The sequence below is a fragment of the Typopeltis vanoorti genome, chromosome 2, assembly GCF_054136105.1.
Source record: "Typopeltis vanoorti isolate ZY-2024b chromosome 2, IOZ_Tvanoo_1.0, whole genome shotgun sequence".
Classification (NCBI taxonomy): Eukaryota; Metazoa; Arthropoda; class Arachnida; order Uropygi; family Thelyphonidae; genus Typopeltis; species Typopeltis vanoorti.
This window is the reverse complement of record NC_143550.1, coordinates 186,896,249-186,910,372: the sequence shown is the minus strand read 5'-3', so window position 1 is coordinate 186,910,372 and position 14,124 is coordinate 186,896,249. Positions and strand designations below refer to the sequence as shown.

The following is a 14,124-nucleotide window of genomic DNA, read 5'->3' as shown; positions in this document are numbered from 1 at the left end:
AAGACATCTTGCAAATATTTAGAGACAAGGCTCAACAATTTCTTCTCCATCAGAGAAAGACTGTTTTTTGGTCAATGCTAAAGCAATTTCGTAGGATTCTTCTGTAATCGCCAAACTTTCACAACTTCTTTTAACAAACATATTTCATCTTCTTTTGATTTCTTCATTTTTCTTAATCACATATTCTCTCTGTAACTCAGACCCAAGCACTACTTTCAGTTTTCCTTCTATTTCAGTCTGATGTGTTTTATAGTGTCTATTAAGATCATGTCTTATATTATTGAGAAGGTTTTTTCATAAACAATGCATAATGGCTTTCTTGACGGATTCACTATAAATAACAATTCATTTTCCCACTGTTCGTTGAATTCACGCTTACTACCACCTTCTGTTTTTCTTTTGCATTGTGATAGGTAACTGAATGTAAAAACAAGGTTTAATTTTCCAAAAAGTACAAAAACTGCAATGCAAAAACCACAAAAACTCACAAAGGACGAACAAAGCACAACTCCGTAGTGCATGAGTATCAGTTGTAAATTGACTGACAAATCTGTGATGCACTGCTGTTGCTAACACTTGGCTCCTCAGGACAAAACAAGTGAATGTGCAAAATATGTGCACAAAATAATAGAATCGCTAAAAATAATGACTTCTGGTTAATACTTTTTGCATAAATATGCTTACTTTTTATTATTATCATTGGGATCCAATGCACCACTTTTGGCACATGCACCAGAAGTGGTGCATTGACGTTCTTCTACACCAGAAGTTGCCATAGGTTAGCCACCCCCCTGGCATAGATGAATGTCGCCACACTTGAGTGGGCTCCATAAGCCCTGATATCAACCATACTAAGCATCTGAGGGATGAACTGGTGCATTGGATAAGGTCAAGAAATGTCCATCAACAGTCCAGAACCAAATTACATGATTACAGGAAGAATGGTGCAAAATTCCCACTGACTGCTGTTATATGCTTATTTGTATCACCCCGTAGGATTGCTGCAGTCATCGCAGCAAAAGGCTATTTGTTTCTCACTTGATTGACTTATTTCCAAGCAGTGTACCTAGTCTAGCCATAAACACTGTTAGAACTTGAATAGCACATAAACCTTTAATCTATCAGTAAATCATTTACAGCTTCCAGCACATGTAAACCACATGTATAACGTGCACTCAATATTTGAAATGCATTTTTATTGTATTTGTGAATGCTGCCATCAATGTGCCCAATGTCTGAGGACACATTGATGGCAGCATGCACAAACAGAATAAAAATGCTGCCATTTCTCTAAATTCACCTTCAGGCTGGCGACTAGGTATCCTTTCTTGCAAGCTACTCTCCCAAGCTCTAAGCGCAATTTGATGTCCAATGGATTCAGATCAGGATTTCCAGAAGGCCAATCAGATGGTGATATGTATTGGACACATTCACCTCCAACCACTTGTGTGTAAGGTCTGAGTCCTACTGGAAGGTCCACTGCCTATCACTAAACAAGGTGTTGTTTAGGGTCTGTATCACAGGTTCCAGCACAGTTTCAAGACACTTTGGCAGAGGTTTTGACCCTTTTCTTGCAGAAATTTGGATAACCCTAATATGTCACCCCCCCCCACACACACACACCTACCAAACCATCACTGATGTAGGATGATGATTCAGAACTCGTCAATCATCAACTCGTTGCAAAGGTGGAGAAAGTTCTGATCGCTATTCTTAATATTTTCCATAATGTAAACCCATCTCCTAGGAGATGGGTGATGTTATACATTATGGTGGGAGGTCACTACCCAGACCGGTTTCAATCTTTATTGAGATCTCATCAGTGAGTAGCTAGACCAAAGTATAATACTAAGGGTATAGCGAAAAGAACATATATTCTGCTATACAAGTTGTCAAAAAGGTGCACCCATAAATTATTTAAAGTAAAGAGCCAATAGGCTTCATTTCGGCAAGTTGTCCTAGTTTGTACTATGTACTTGAACTACGTGCTTTAGCTTATGCTAGTAGTCGCCGATACATTTATAGTTACTATATTCAGCATGAAACTCTTTGATTCCAATCTTTGAGTTTCTTATTCGGTTTTAAAACAATGTGGTATTTAATATCCCCTTAATAAATAATATAGTTTATCGTTCGTTTTGGTAGTTAAATGGTTCTTCAATGGTGAAAATCTTCTCATATGTGAAAAGGATATTTCTGTCTCTGTTGTTGGCATATCGTTGGAGAAGTGCCTTTGATTTTATCACCCTCTGCCACATAAGTTGTATTGTTAGGAAGTGTCCAGTAGAACGATGATAGGTTCTCACTCCAAGGTTACCAGTTAGTACATGTGACATTCTGTGAAACATTTATCTCTCACAAGATCTGAGTCCTCACAGGATTATCGTGTAGGCATGCCTTCTCAGCTCTCACAAGCTGTTGTGTCCTAACACAGTGTTACACCCTGATAACTTAAGAATGTGAAAATTTCAGTTATCATGATGTAACAGGAGAAGAAATAAAAACCTTTATAGATAACTAAGTAAGCAGGCTTGTTCCTAAGCAGATATCGTTAAGAGCCCTTGAAAGTAACGAATACAAAAAATAAAAGGAAGTGAAAAATATAGCTGAAATTGTTTGTTGAACTAAATAAAAAAAGGAAGGGAATTTTATTACAGTTGTGATATGATAAAATAAGGTTAAGTAAAGCAAAGAAGATTAGTCATAGGATTTTGTAAGTGAGAGGCTAGTTTTTACACTTGAAATAAGAGATTAAAGATTCGAGTTAATTCTTAGAAAATTTTGGAAAGGGGATTAATTTAGTATAGAGGTTAGCTTAAACAAAAACCAAAGCTCAAGGTCATAATTCCCGAATTGAGACTTCATCACGTGTCAGTCGCGTGCACATGGACGACCGCATGATGTTTTGGCAGAAAAATGCCACTCTAATTGGTCAGTGAAATCGACTCCAGTAAGGGGGGGAAGAAAAGAAATTGAAGAAGGTGCTGGTAGGGGTCATCGTATAAAAGGGTTAGGAACCCCCCCACACACACACAAGGCTTTTTCCTCAGTATTTTCTTCACGAGTCTTCATATAGGTCTCACGCGGTTTTCTTGAGTGACGGGTTAGGAGTTTTCTCCGTCCGACACAATAAGGAAATAAAGTGTGCAGGATTTCGATTCCGTGTTCCTATTGTAAGAAATGAGGGATGCTGTTTAGTTAAAAAGAGAGAAGATAATGTCAGTGTGTTTCATCGTCCAGTGATCGTAACGAGAGAAAGAAAATTCTATAAAGGAGTCAGTGCCCATGTGGTGAATTTCATAGCCATAGAATAGATGATCCTATGTATGTCCTTGATTGAAGAATGTAAGGTAAAGATTGTGAAAGCCCATCTTAGTGCCAAAAGAACTTAGGAGCGATAAGTTATAGAAGAGTTTGTCCTAGGAAGGTAAAATATCAGAAAAAGGTAGAGACCAGTGTAGAAGACCAAAGTCAAAAGGTACTGTAAGATCTCGTGTCAATTTAAATCATATGTAACTGTAGTCATTGTTCAATTACTGAACAGTTGAAAGGATTAATGAGAATTATACTAGGACTTTAGTACATGTCAAACTAGAATAAAAATGAGCTTGTTACTATTAATTAATACGTATTCATGTGCCTAGAGATTTATGCATGTACATTGTATTTTAATTAAGAGAGTTTTAAAGGTCAAAAGTTTGTATTAGCTCAGCGAAAGGATAATTTTAATCCATATTGTCTTAGTGAGAAAATTAGAGTAACTGATTATATATGTCCTAGAAAATACAGAATTATAGCATGATCAAACCAGTAAGGGATTAGACAAAGGATCAACTAGTTCTAGGATTATACATGTTTGTATGTATAGAATCTGTTATGGCGATATGATCACAATTCTCATGTAGGGTCTTAACCTAATACTTGTGTTTAGCTAGTGAAATTTGTATTATATATTCTTAGTATTGAATTGAGTTTTATTTGATAAAGAATGAATTGTACCATGTTTAAGAGTTTGATAAACTTTTGTTCATTGAAAATACAGTTGTCTGAGATTGCCGCTCAATGCACCACACCACTTGTAACAACGTACGAACCTAATCACGCAGGGGGGATTTTGTTAAGTTACGAGATAAAGGTCACGACTGCATATTAGTTTCATACTCAGACATATTTTGGTAATTGCTCCTTGTTTTTGAATTTTATATCTTAAACTAAATGTCCTGAAAGGTACAGTATAAAATAAATATTTAGGGACACTAAGGGGAGAAGACGCTTGAATATTTATATTTGGGTGATATCTCATATATAAAGATTTTTTGGATAAAGACAAGTAGGGTTTCACATGTAAGGATAGTTTAAAGCATAATAATCGTAAATTGGGACACAACAGCATGCTCGACCTGTTCTTTGGTAGTCAGATGCATCTTCTGTATCATTCTTAAGTTAACAGTCCAATACATAAACATCCTACTGATTCCGAGTGTTTTTAGCATGTTGAAAATAACAGGTGGCAGCATTCTAATCTTGTGAGGTGCTATTACAGCTACACAGTTCTCATAATCTTCCCACAGAATGTTAATCCATACAACTAGACAACTCTCTCTCTGTCTAGTGATAAACATGCGAAGATTGCTGTGCACAATGCAACTAACAGAACTAGGCTCACACTTCTGTGGGCCTAGTTCTGTTAGTAAATCTTGCATTATGCAGAGTTTTCTCTGCATAATGCAAGATTTCAAACTTTGGTTTTAATTACCGTATTTGCCGGCATATATAAACGCACTGGCATATAGGACGCACCCCTTTTCTGTACACATTTTTTTAGGAAAAAAATTTTATCACTGAATATTATAATGAATTTACAGTATTTCAAATATAAAGTAATAAGTAGGTCTACTTTCAACAAATACCTAATCTAACTAGGAAAGAGTACCCACCTTTTAATCGTCAAAACCCAGAAATTCATCTCCAGAGCTAAAAGAAGAGACACTTGAAACCTCTTCTAAATCAGAATCTGAGTCCTCATACAACAAATTGTCCTCTGTACCATCCAGTGCATTATTAATTCCACACTTAAATGTTTTAACCACTGTCTCAGTTTTCACAGCATCCCATGAAGCTTTGACCCACTCACAAACTTGCGAAATGCTAGGCCTCTTCCTTCTTCCTGATGGCGTAACCTCAAAATCTGAAAACTGTATCCAGCTGTTCCACTTCTCCTTCATAAATCCCTTAAATGATTTATTAATATACGGACATCTAAAGGTTAAAGCTGACTAGTTAGACCTCCTGGAATTACAACTGAGTTTTCAATACCTTGAGTTTATTTGTAACATCGTCTGTTCTGTGAGAATGAAACTGATCCCATACTAGCATGGCATGCTTTTTCAACAGTCCACCAGGGCACCTAGACCAAATTTTATCTATCCATAACTTCATTCCTCCTCCATCCATCCAGCCTTTTGCTTGAACATGTACAAACACACCTTTAAGCAGTTTTTCTTTGGGTAGCATCTTCCTTTTAAAAATCAATAGTGGCGGCAATTTTGTCCCATCAGCACAGCAGGATAAAACAACCGTGTAGTGAGTTTTTTCATGCCCCGAAGTTTTAATAGTAACACTTTTAGTGCCCTTGGAATCTACAGTTTTGTTTCAGGGCACATGAAAAGTCAGTGGAACCTCGTTCATGTTTCCTATTTATGCATGTTCAAAATTTTCTCGCTTCCTTGCGTTACTGATGAATCGACAAAATTCAATAATTTTTTCTTCATATTCAGCTGGCATCTTTTGTGATATTTTTGTTTTAGTCCACATACACAGCTGGTTTGTCTTCATGAATCTTGAACACCACGATGTTGATCCAGTAAAGTTGGCGATCCCTGTGTTAATGGCTATCACTTTCGCTTGATTAATAATCATTTTTGTAGAGACTGAAAGTCCTGCTTTTCTGTGGTCTAAAATCCAAGTATTCAGTTCTGCCTCGAGTTCTGGCCATTTTGCAGTTTCACTTCGTAGGTTATGTTTACTCTGAGTTGCATTTTTTAAATCCTCTTCCTGATTCCGCCAAGTTCTTATCATTTTCTCAGTTGAGGGTGGTCCGAAATGCCTCTTTGCAGCCCTGTTTCCATGTTCTTTAACATACGCAATCACACGTAGCTTGTATGCAATATTGTAACAATGCCAATGTTATTCAGCCATAATTTTCCAAGAAATTTAGAGAAAATTTAACGGCAGAAATTTATCACCGTTCACAACTGCGACAACAATTGGAAAGTTTAAACGAACAGGACACAGCTGTGATCATCGATGACAGCGCATGCACATCCACTGAACTCTATGTCAGTGGATGCGCATGCGCTGTACGTGTACCGCCGGGGGTTCATGGCAATTTTCGGCTATGCATCATTAACGCATAGAATAAAATTCAATGTATCCGTGAAGTTCGAGATCATAAAACATTCCTATTGTATCACTGAATAAGGTACAGAGACATCTGTAGGCTGTGCAGACTACTGGGATAAAAACGGCACTAACTAATGAATCGCATGCCCCCCCCCACACACAGAAAATACTGTATGACTCAAGCAAAACCATATGTTGCTGGTGCAACATATGGTTTTGTTTGAGTGAACGTGTTAAAACGAAGAAATATATAGTGAATGTGTTTCAGATATTATACAGATATAAGAGAATTAGCATTTCGACTGAACTGTTGCCTTGTCTTTGTCATTTAGCAGCACGATCTTTTGTTAATACTGCACCAATCACATGAACGCGGATGTCTGAAGTTTGAGAAACACTGCTCTACGTAACTGGAATGCTCACACACACACTGCAAGGAAGCAATAAAGAAATCGCATAACTCGGAACAGAGAAAATTTCCAGAAATGAAAATAATAAAAAAACTGAGTATCGGCGTATAAGACGCACCCTGTTTTTCAGACCTATTTTCAAAGAAAAAAAGTGCGTCTTATACGGTATGTTCTGTTTTGCAAATATTGTGACACGATATATGTTGGACAAACTACTCAAGTTTTTGAAATTTTTTTTCACTTGGTTATACTATAAATTAAAGATGCCTATGATTCTGGTGATACCAATACAGAAGTGATACCAACAGATACCAATCAGTATCACTTCTGGGTCTGGCTCCCACCGATGAGACCTCAATAAAGGTTGTAACTGGTCTGGGTAATGGCTCTTCCCATAATTCATGGCATTATACATGTCTGTGAGGATATGTGCATTGCATTATGTGATACTAAGGCAACTGATGATGTGAAGTCATTAGCCTCTATATAAAAGTAGTCCAGTCGTGAAGTGACTTCACGTGCAAACCTGGTTTGCTTACACTTGGATAAAGTGTGACACCACGAATATAATTCCATGGCATCTTTAATTTATACTCAAGTTTGTTCAATGATGTTTAAGTAGTCCATCCAAAGTCTATTCTTTATAATACTGAAAATGATATAACATAGTAGACTACTATGGAACATATACAATATCAAAATTATCTAGAAAATTTCAATTATTTGTTTCAAAATGATATCATACCTTGGTGAATTCTGATGATGCCACCCATATGATATCTACAAGAAGCAGCACAAAAGTTCCCACAAGCAAGCGTTGTGTTTTAGTTAACATCGCCATGGAATTCAGGTATAATCTGATTTTGTGTCAAGGATACTATGCAGCATAGTGCAGAAACCCCGTTAACGATGTCAGGAACCAGTAAGTTTTTTCTGACTCCTGTTCTTCATGTCAGGCCATGCATATGGACATCATTCCTCCAGTAAATTTACAGAAGAAAAACCTACATTAAATAAAATAAGCTGTGAAAATCTATTTCACCAAGAAAAAAAAAAAAGTTTTAACTAGTTCATTTACATCCACCATAAATAAACTGAAGTCTCCAAGAGATTTCAGTCCATCTACGGTTGCAATGACATGGGTTCTACAACTTGCCCAAGTAACTGCTGAATACCTAATTTACACATGACAGTATAGTAGATTAAGCTTATACCACACAATCACCACCAAGGTCATCCTAATACAGCAAACCCTCGATGTCACATGTGAAAATTAACATCTGTTAATTTTAAAATACTTTTAACCAAAATTTACTTATAATTAAATTAACAGGTTATTTTTTTTTTGTTATTAATTTCCTATTATTTTCAACAAATTTTGGCGAATAGGCCATCATATGTTGGAAAAACACTGTAGTAATTTAGCTGACATAAATGAGTCGCCGCTCATAAAACATGTTCGCTGAATGATTTGGACGTGATCACACCAATCAAACTGTAATTGGTTCTTTTGTGGCATAACATGACTTTCTGCAGCAGTTTTATTACACACATTTTCATAATTTTAGGGAGTTAATTACAGGTAACCCTCATATAACGCGGTTTTGATATAACGCGGTCTACAAATTGTTCCAAACCTTGTTCAACACGGTTTCCATATAACGCGGTCTACAATTTCTAGTAACCCTTTATATTTTTTTTAATATATTTTTCACCCCGTCACTTAAAAATCAAATTTTATCTTCGAAATAATCATTTAAATTTGTGTCTCCCTGTATCGCGCAAGTAGTTATAAGTATCCCTGAATAAGGTACTGTACAGAGGCTTTTTCAGTCTGTAATTCTCAACAAATAGTGCAATAAGATATAATAGAGCTGGAATAAAAACGTGCTAACTAATGAATCACACATGTCCTCCTCTCACAGAAACTATGCTATATAGATTCAACTGTTATATATTTTTATTTATATATTTTATTATTTATACTTGATTAGTTTGTTACTTGATTATGTCTTTTCTTATTCAAAACCTTATTCAATTAAAATCCTACCAGCTGCTCTATTGTTATGTCGTTGCTTTCTCTATATTTTCTGTTTTAAATATATCTATTCTATCTTTCTATCGCTATTTTACTTCTTCAGATATCGGGCCTAATATACATATATCTAGGACTGTTTCCTCTTCGGATACTGGCAAATTTATATTCTGCTGCGCCAGCCAGTATCCTATAGCAGAAAAGGATCCTTACTCAAGGAGACAATACTAGATTCTGAGGCGTTCTTACACAATGATCTTTAACACTGACGTATAGATTCAGATTATTGCAGTCGTGACCTAAATCTATAATTATATACTCTTACTAATTCTTTCCTGCCAAAATAGGTTCTACTTTTATAAGTGGTAGTTTGGAATCGTAATCAGGCATGACTCAGGTTTAGGTATATATGACATGTTTATTGGAATATCTAAACAGAATACAAAAGAATTCATACACTCAATCTATGACTCAATGCTAATTAAAACTCGAGTTAAGAGGTTAACATATTCTAAATTAAATCAAAGGTCATAAAGCATGCGAAACACAGTAACTGCATATTGGGATAGATAGCAATTGACATGAAGTTAAGCTAAATTCCTTTCTGTAATGCTATTCATAAAATAATATAAACAAACATTCTAATGTTACTCAGTTACTAAAATTCACAATTCTGATCTCATTAAGTTAATCCTATCACATACAATTACTAAAGATCTCTTCCAAACAATTCTTCTTACTCTCTCAAAGGAGGTTAACTTTCTAATTAGAGACTGTCCACAGAGTTCTTTAGAATACTGTTCTTAATTTCACATTCGCAAACAATCTTCTCTCTTCTAATGAATTTTATACACAAAATAGAGTAATTTTACCTTACCGAACTTTTTCCGCATCTTTCAGCACCACGTGTACATCTGGATACTTCTTGTCTATTGGCTGTCCATACACCAACGTAGGGGTTACGCTATCTTCATTATTTCTGCCAAAAACGGACTTAAATCTTTGCATTTCAGAAACAACTCTATGGGACTTCTCAGCGTCGGCTTAATTCTGCTAGGACTGGAAATTTTTACCTTCAGCTCTGCATAGAATCCTTCTCCATTTTTAAAACAGCCTGCTGTCCGACATCTTATCTTAGCACAGACGCTTCTCCCCCCCCTTTACACGAACTCCCGCTAACTTCCGAACAACCAAACAGGAAAACAATATGACAAGAGACTTCCGATACGGCGCTCATCCCCTTATATTCCTCCTTAGAGGGCCCTCTTTTTCCTCAGTCCCCTTTGCACACGACCCATATCTTTTCACACCTTGGGTTCATCCCTTGCTTTTTTCCAACGCTGTTATGCCCTTGTATTCCCAGAATTCGCATCAATATAAGTTCTGCTTAAGCTACTGCTACCAGCATTACGCTGTACACATGTAGTTTTATACCTTCCAAGAATTATTATTTAGTAACTATTTGATGACTCAAATTAATTTTACACAACTTAAGTGAGGCTTAATTTAAGTCAGATTATCCCTCTTATAAAACATACTTGAATAAAATCGTAATATGAACACAACAGATTAAATATATCCTACATGAAATAAGAAATGCAAACTTTATACATAAAGTGAAGAAGCTTCACTTTTAATTACAGCTGATGTGCAAGTATTTCTCTTTGTTGGTAAGTTTAATATGTTGGATTCTGAATGAATGATTTCTTTGCAAGATTCCTTCATTCAGGATCTAACACAACCAAAACCATATGTTGCACTGAAACAGTATCTAACCAAAAACTATTGTCCAATTTTTCAATTATGAAATAAGTGTTTATTTTATTGCATTTGAAATTCGTGATGTTATTATAACAAATCACAAAGGCTAATTTGAAATAAAATTCTACCAAGAATTGAAACATGCCATATAATGAGTGTGTGATTTCGCCTGCCACCTCAAACGCAAACAAGCAGCCATAAACAACCAAGGGTTGAAACTCTGTGTGAGTTGAGCCAGCCGGTAATGAAAAGTTCCGTCGGAACGATAAATGACACCCTGTCGTGAATGTGTTAAAACTAATAGTGAATGTTGTTATGACAGTTTCAGATGTTATGGAATTTGACTGAAGAGAATTAGCATTTCAACTCAACACTTGACGATTACCTTTGTCTTTGCAAGATCTTTTGTTAATACCGCACCAATCATAAGCCCATCTTCATAGCTGCTCTCTCATGTAAAAGAAAATTCAACTTGTACGTAATGTAATAATTAAAAAAAAAAAGTTGAATAATTTATAAGCATATAAAAGGATATCACCTGTAAATCGTTGACGTGCCACCCCTGGCATGAGTGCCATAGGTTCGCCATCTAGGGTTACTGTATAAAGTGTTTATTGTTGAAAATTGTCTTCATTTTCTGCCAGGAAAGCGCATTAAAAATCATAAGTGTGTTATTCTTAAGCTGAGCAGTTTATTTTCTGGTGAGTTACATACAATATGTAATGCTTTTTTTTTTTTTTTTTATGTAAAAGTTTAATTCTAATGTAATGGCCACTAAACTGCAACGAAAGGGAAAAAATCAACATTGAAGAGGAAATTCATTTCGCTCGAAGAAAAAATTAAAATCTTGGATCGGTTGAAAATTGTAGAAAAACTAGAAGTTGCTGCAAGGACTCTGAATTTAAATGAATCTATAATTCGAACAGTCAAACAAAATGAACATAATAGCTGGGTCAAAAGTAAGTGCAAAGCGCGTTGCTCATGTACGCGATATTCTAATAGATAAAAATAGAGAACTCTCTAATGATTTGGATAGAAGATTTCACTCAAAAGAAAATTCCTTTGGATGGACATCTTAAGCAAATAACTCTCAAAATTTATAAACATTTAAAAGAATTTGATCAAGATCCTTCAGAAGAAATCTCTCAGCGTGGATTTTGTGCCAGTAAAGGTTGGTTCGAAAACTTTAAAAAGTGGTTTTCTTTGCATAATCTTAAAATCCAGGGAGAATCAGCATCAGCAGATATTGAAGCTGCCCAGAAATACCCAGCAGAACTTTTAAAAATCATTGAGATAAAACAGTTATCATTCTGTTGTATAAGACCCTGATCAGACCACACTTGGGCTATTGTTCTCAGATTTGGTCCCCAGGATTTGAAGGGGATAAATTAACCGTGGAAAGGGTACAAAGGCGGATGACAAAGATGGTTTCAGGACTGTACAATGATAGTAATGAGGATCGGCTGAGGGAATGTGGACTGCAGAGTTTGGTGGATAGAAGAAGGAGAGATATAATTGAGACTCTTAAACTGTTGAGAGGTAGTTACAGGGTTGACACTGGGGAGTTCTTTCGCTTCGTGGATCAGCAGGAAGGAGCGATGACAAGGGGCCATCCCTGGAAGTTATGAAAGAAAGCTGTGAGCAAGAGAGTAAGGAGTGGTTTCTATGGAGGGTGGTTGAACCATGGAATGCATTGCCTGATGGAGTGGTGACAGCAAGAACAGTCAATGAGTTCAAGGAGTGGTATGATAGACTTTGTGTTTCTTAGGAAGGATCTCCCACGACGAGTCTTTTGACTCCATGGAGGCCTGAATAATAATAATAATAATTGAAGAAGGTGGTTATAATGAAGACCAGGTATTCAATGCGGATGAATCTGGGTTATATTGGAAAAAAATACCAAAACACACCTATATTTTGAAAAATGAAAGATCAGCTCCTGGATTCAAAGTTTCCAAAGATAGAATTACTCTACTGTTTTGTAGTAATGCATCAGCTGATTACATGACAAAACCAATGTTTATTAACTGATCCGCAAATCCTCGTGCGATGAAAGGGCTAGACAAGTCCACCCTACCTGTTTATTGGCGGGCCAACAAAAAGGCATGGGTTACAGCTAGCATGTTTGAAAACTGGTTTTTCAAGTGTTTTGTACCCGATGTAGAAAGTTACACAAAGAAAAAGAATATCGACTTCAAAATTCTACTAATTTTAGATAAGCACCAGGCCACCCAACAAATCTAAGCCATTCGAATATTAAAATAACTTTTTTGCTACCTAATACGACTTCACTTATTCAACCACTCAACCAAGGAATAATATCAACATTTAAGTCATATATTTTTCGAACATTTCAATTAATTTTGGAAAAAATGGAATCTAATCCAAACATGACACTGCCTTAAGCATGGAAAGAGTTTTCAATATTGAATTCTGTGAAAATTATTTTTCTGTCCATTAAGGAATTATAACCCTCTACGCTGAATGCTTGCTGGGAAAAAAATATGGCCTGAAGCCGTTCTGGAACAAAATTTCGTACCTCCAATGGATGCCGAGCTAAGTTGTATAATAAACGTCACACACCTTTTTTGGTGGAGAGGGCTTTTGCGATATGATTGAAAACGAAATTAGTGAATTAACTGATGGGGAAACAGATTTAAATGAGGAGGAACTGGTACGATTAATAGATGACATCGAACCAAATGGTGGGGAAAGTTCTGCTGAAGATTCTGATTGCCATGAATCGTTAAAGAATTCAGTTTAAAGAAATTAGCAGAAGGATTGGACTTGGCAAGGTTAGGAAGTTATTTTATGGATAATGGAGCGCTCGGGAAAATTCACAAGACAATTGGATATTTGTTTAGTGCCATATTATGAACTTAATAAAAATTTGCAGCATAGTGGTAAGCAAGGTCTTATTACTGACTTCTTGATAACTAATCCAGTCGAAATGTGCAATGAGAATCATACAAATGATGTCCAAGAGACTTCAAGTATTGACGACGTCCGGCCACTCGTAAATAAAGAACATCTATGAAATATTCTTTTTGAAGTCAGTAATGACGATTAAAATATGCACTTTATTTTATTGTGTCTAATATTTATGCATCATGTGCAATGAAGTTTATGTAAAATTTGTAAATTTTATAATTTTGTACTATGTATTTGTCTAATAGTTTGTTTTCTTAACTTACATGAATTACCTGAATTAAATAAAAATATTGTTTTTGTTGGATATGTCATTGTTGTTTATATAATTAAAAAAAAAGAACTATTTCAGAACCTAACCCTATTTTTTCTATGTTATCTAAGTCCAGCATAATGCAATTTATATAACGTGGCATTTCTATGGAACCTAACATCTGCGTTATATGAGAGTTACCTGTATAAGAAAACAGAAGAATTCAACAGTTCAAAAAAAAACTTCATAGTTTTTTCAAAGCAGGATTACCCAAACCAAGTGCCTCAACATCAAACATTAACTTATCTAAAAGTGTGAAAATTGTGTTAAAAATT

General features: G+C 35.7%; 1 protein-coding gene across 2 annotated transcripts in view; it reads right to left on the bottom strand.

Annotated features, from left to right (window-relative positions):
* LOC150109739 (solute carrier family 35 member F5) overlaps window positions 1–14,124 on the bottom strand; it is a 456,325-nt gene that overhangs the window by 415,428 nt on the left and 26,773 nt on the right. For both annotated transcript variants that reach the window (XM_090409943.1, XM_090409951.1), the window contains exon 2: window positions 7,558–7,816. In XM_090409943.1, the coding sequence (XP_090266069.1) occupies window positions 7,558–7,653 (96 nt within the window). In that variant the 5' untranslated portion in view covers window positions 7,654–7,816. The remainder of the gene's footprint in view (window positions 1–7,557; window positions 7,817–14,124) is intronic.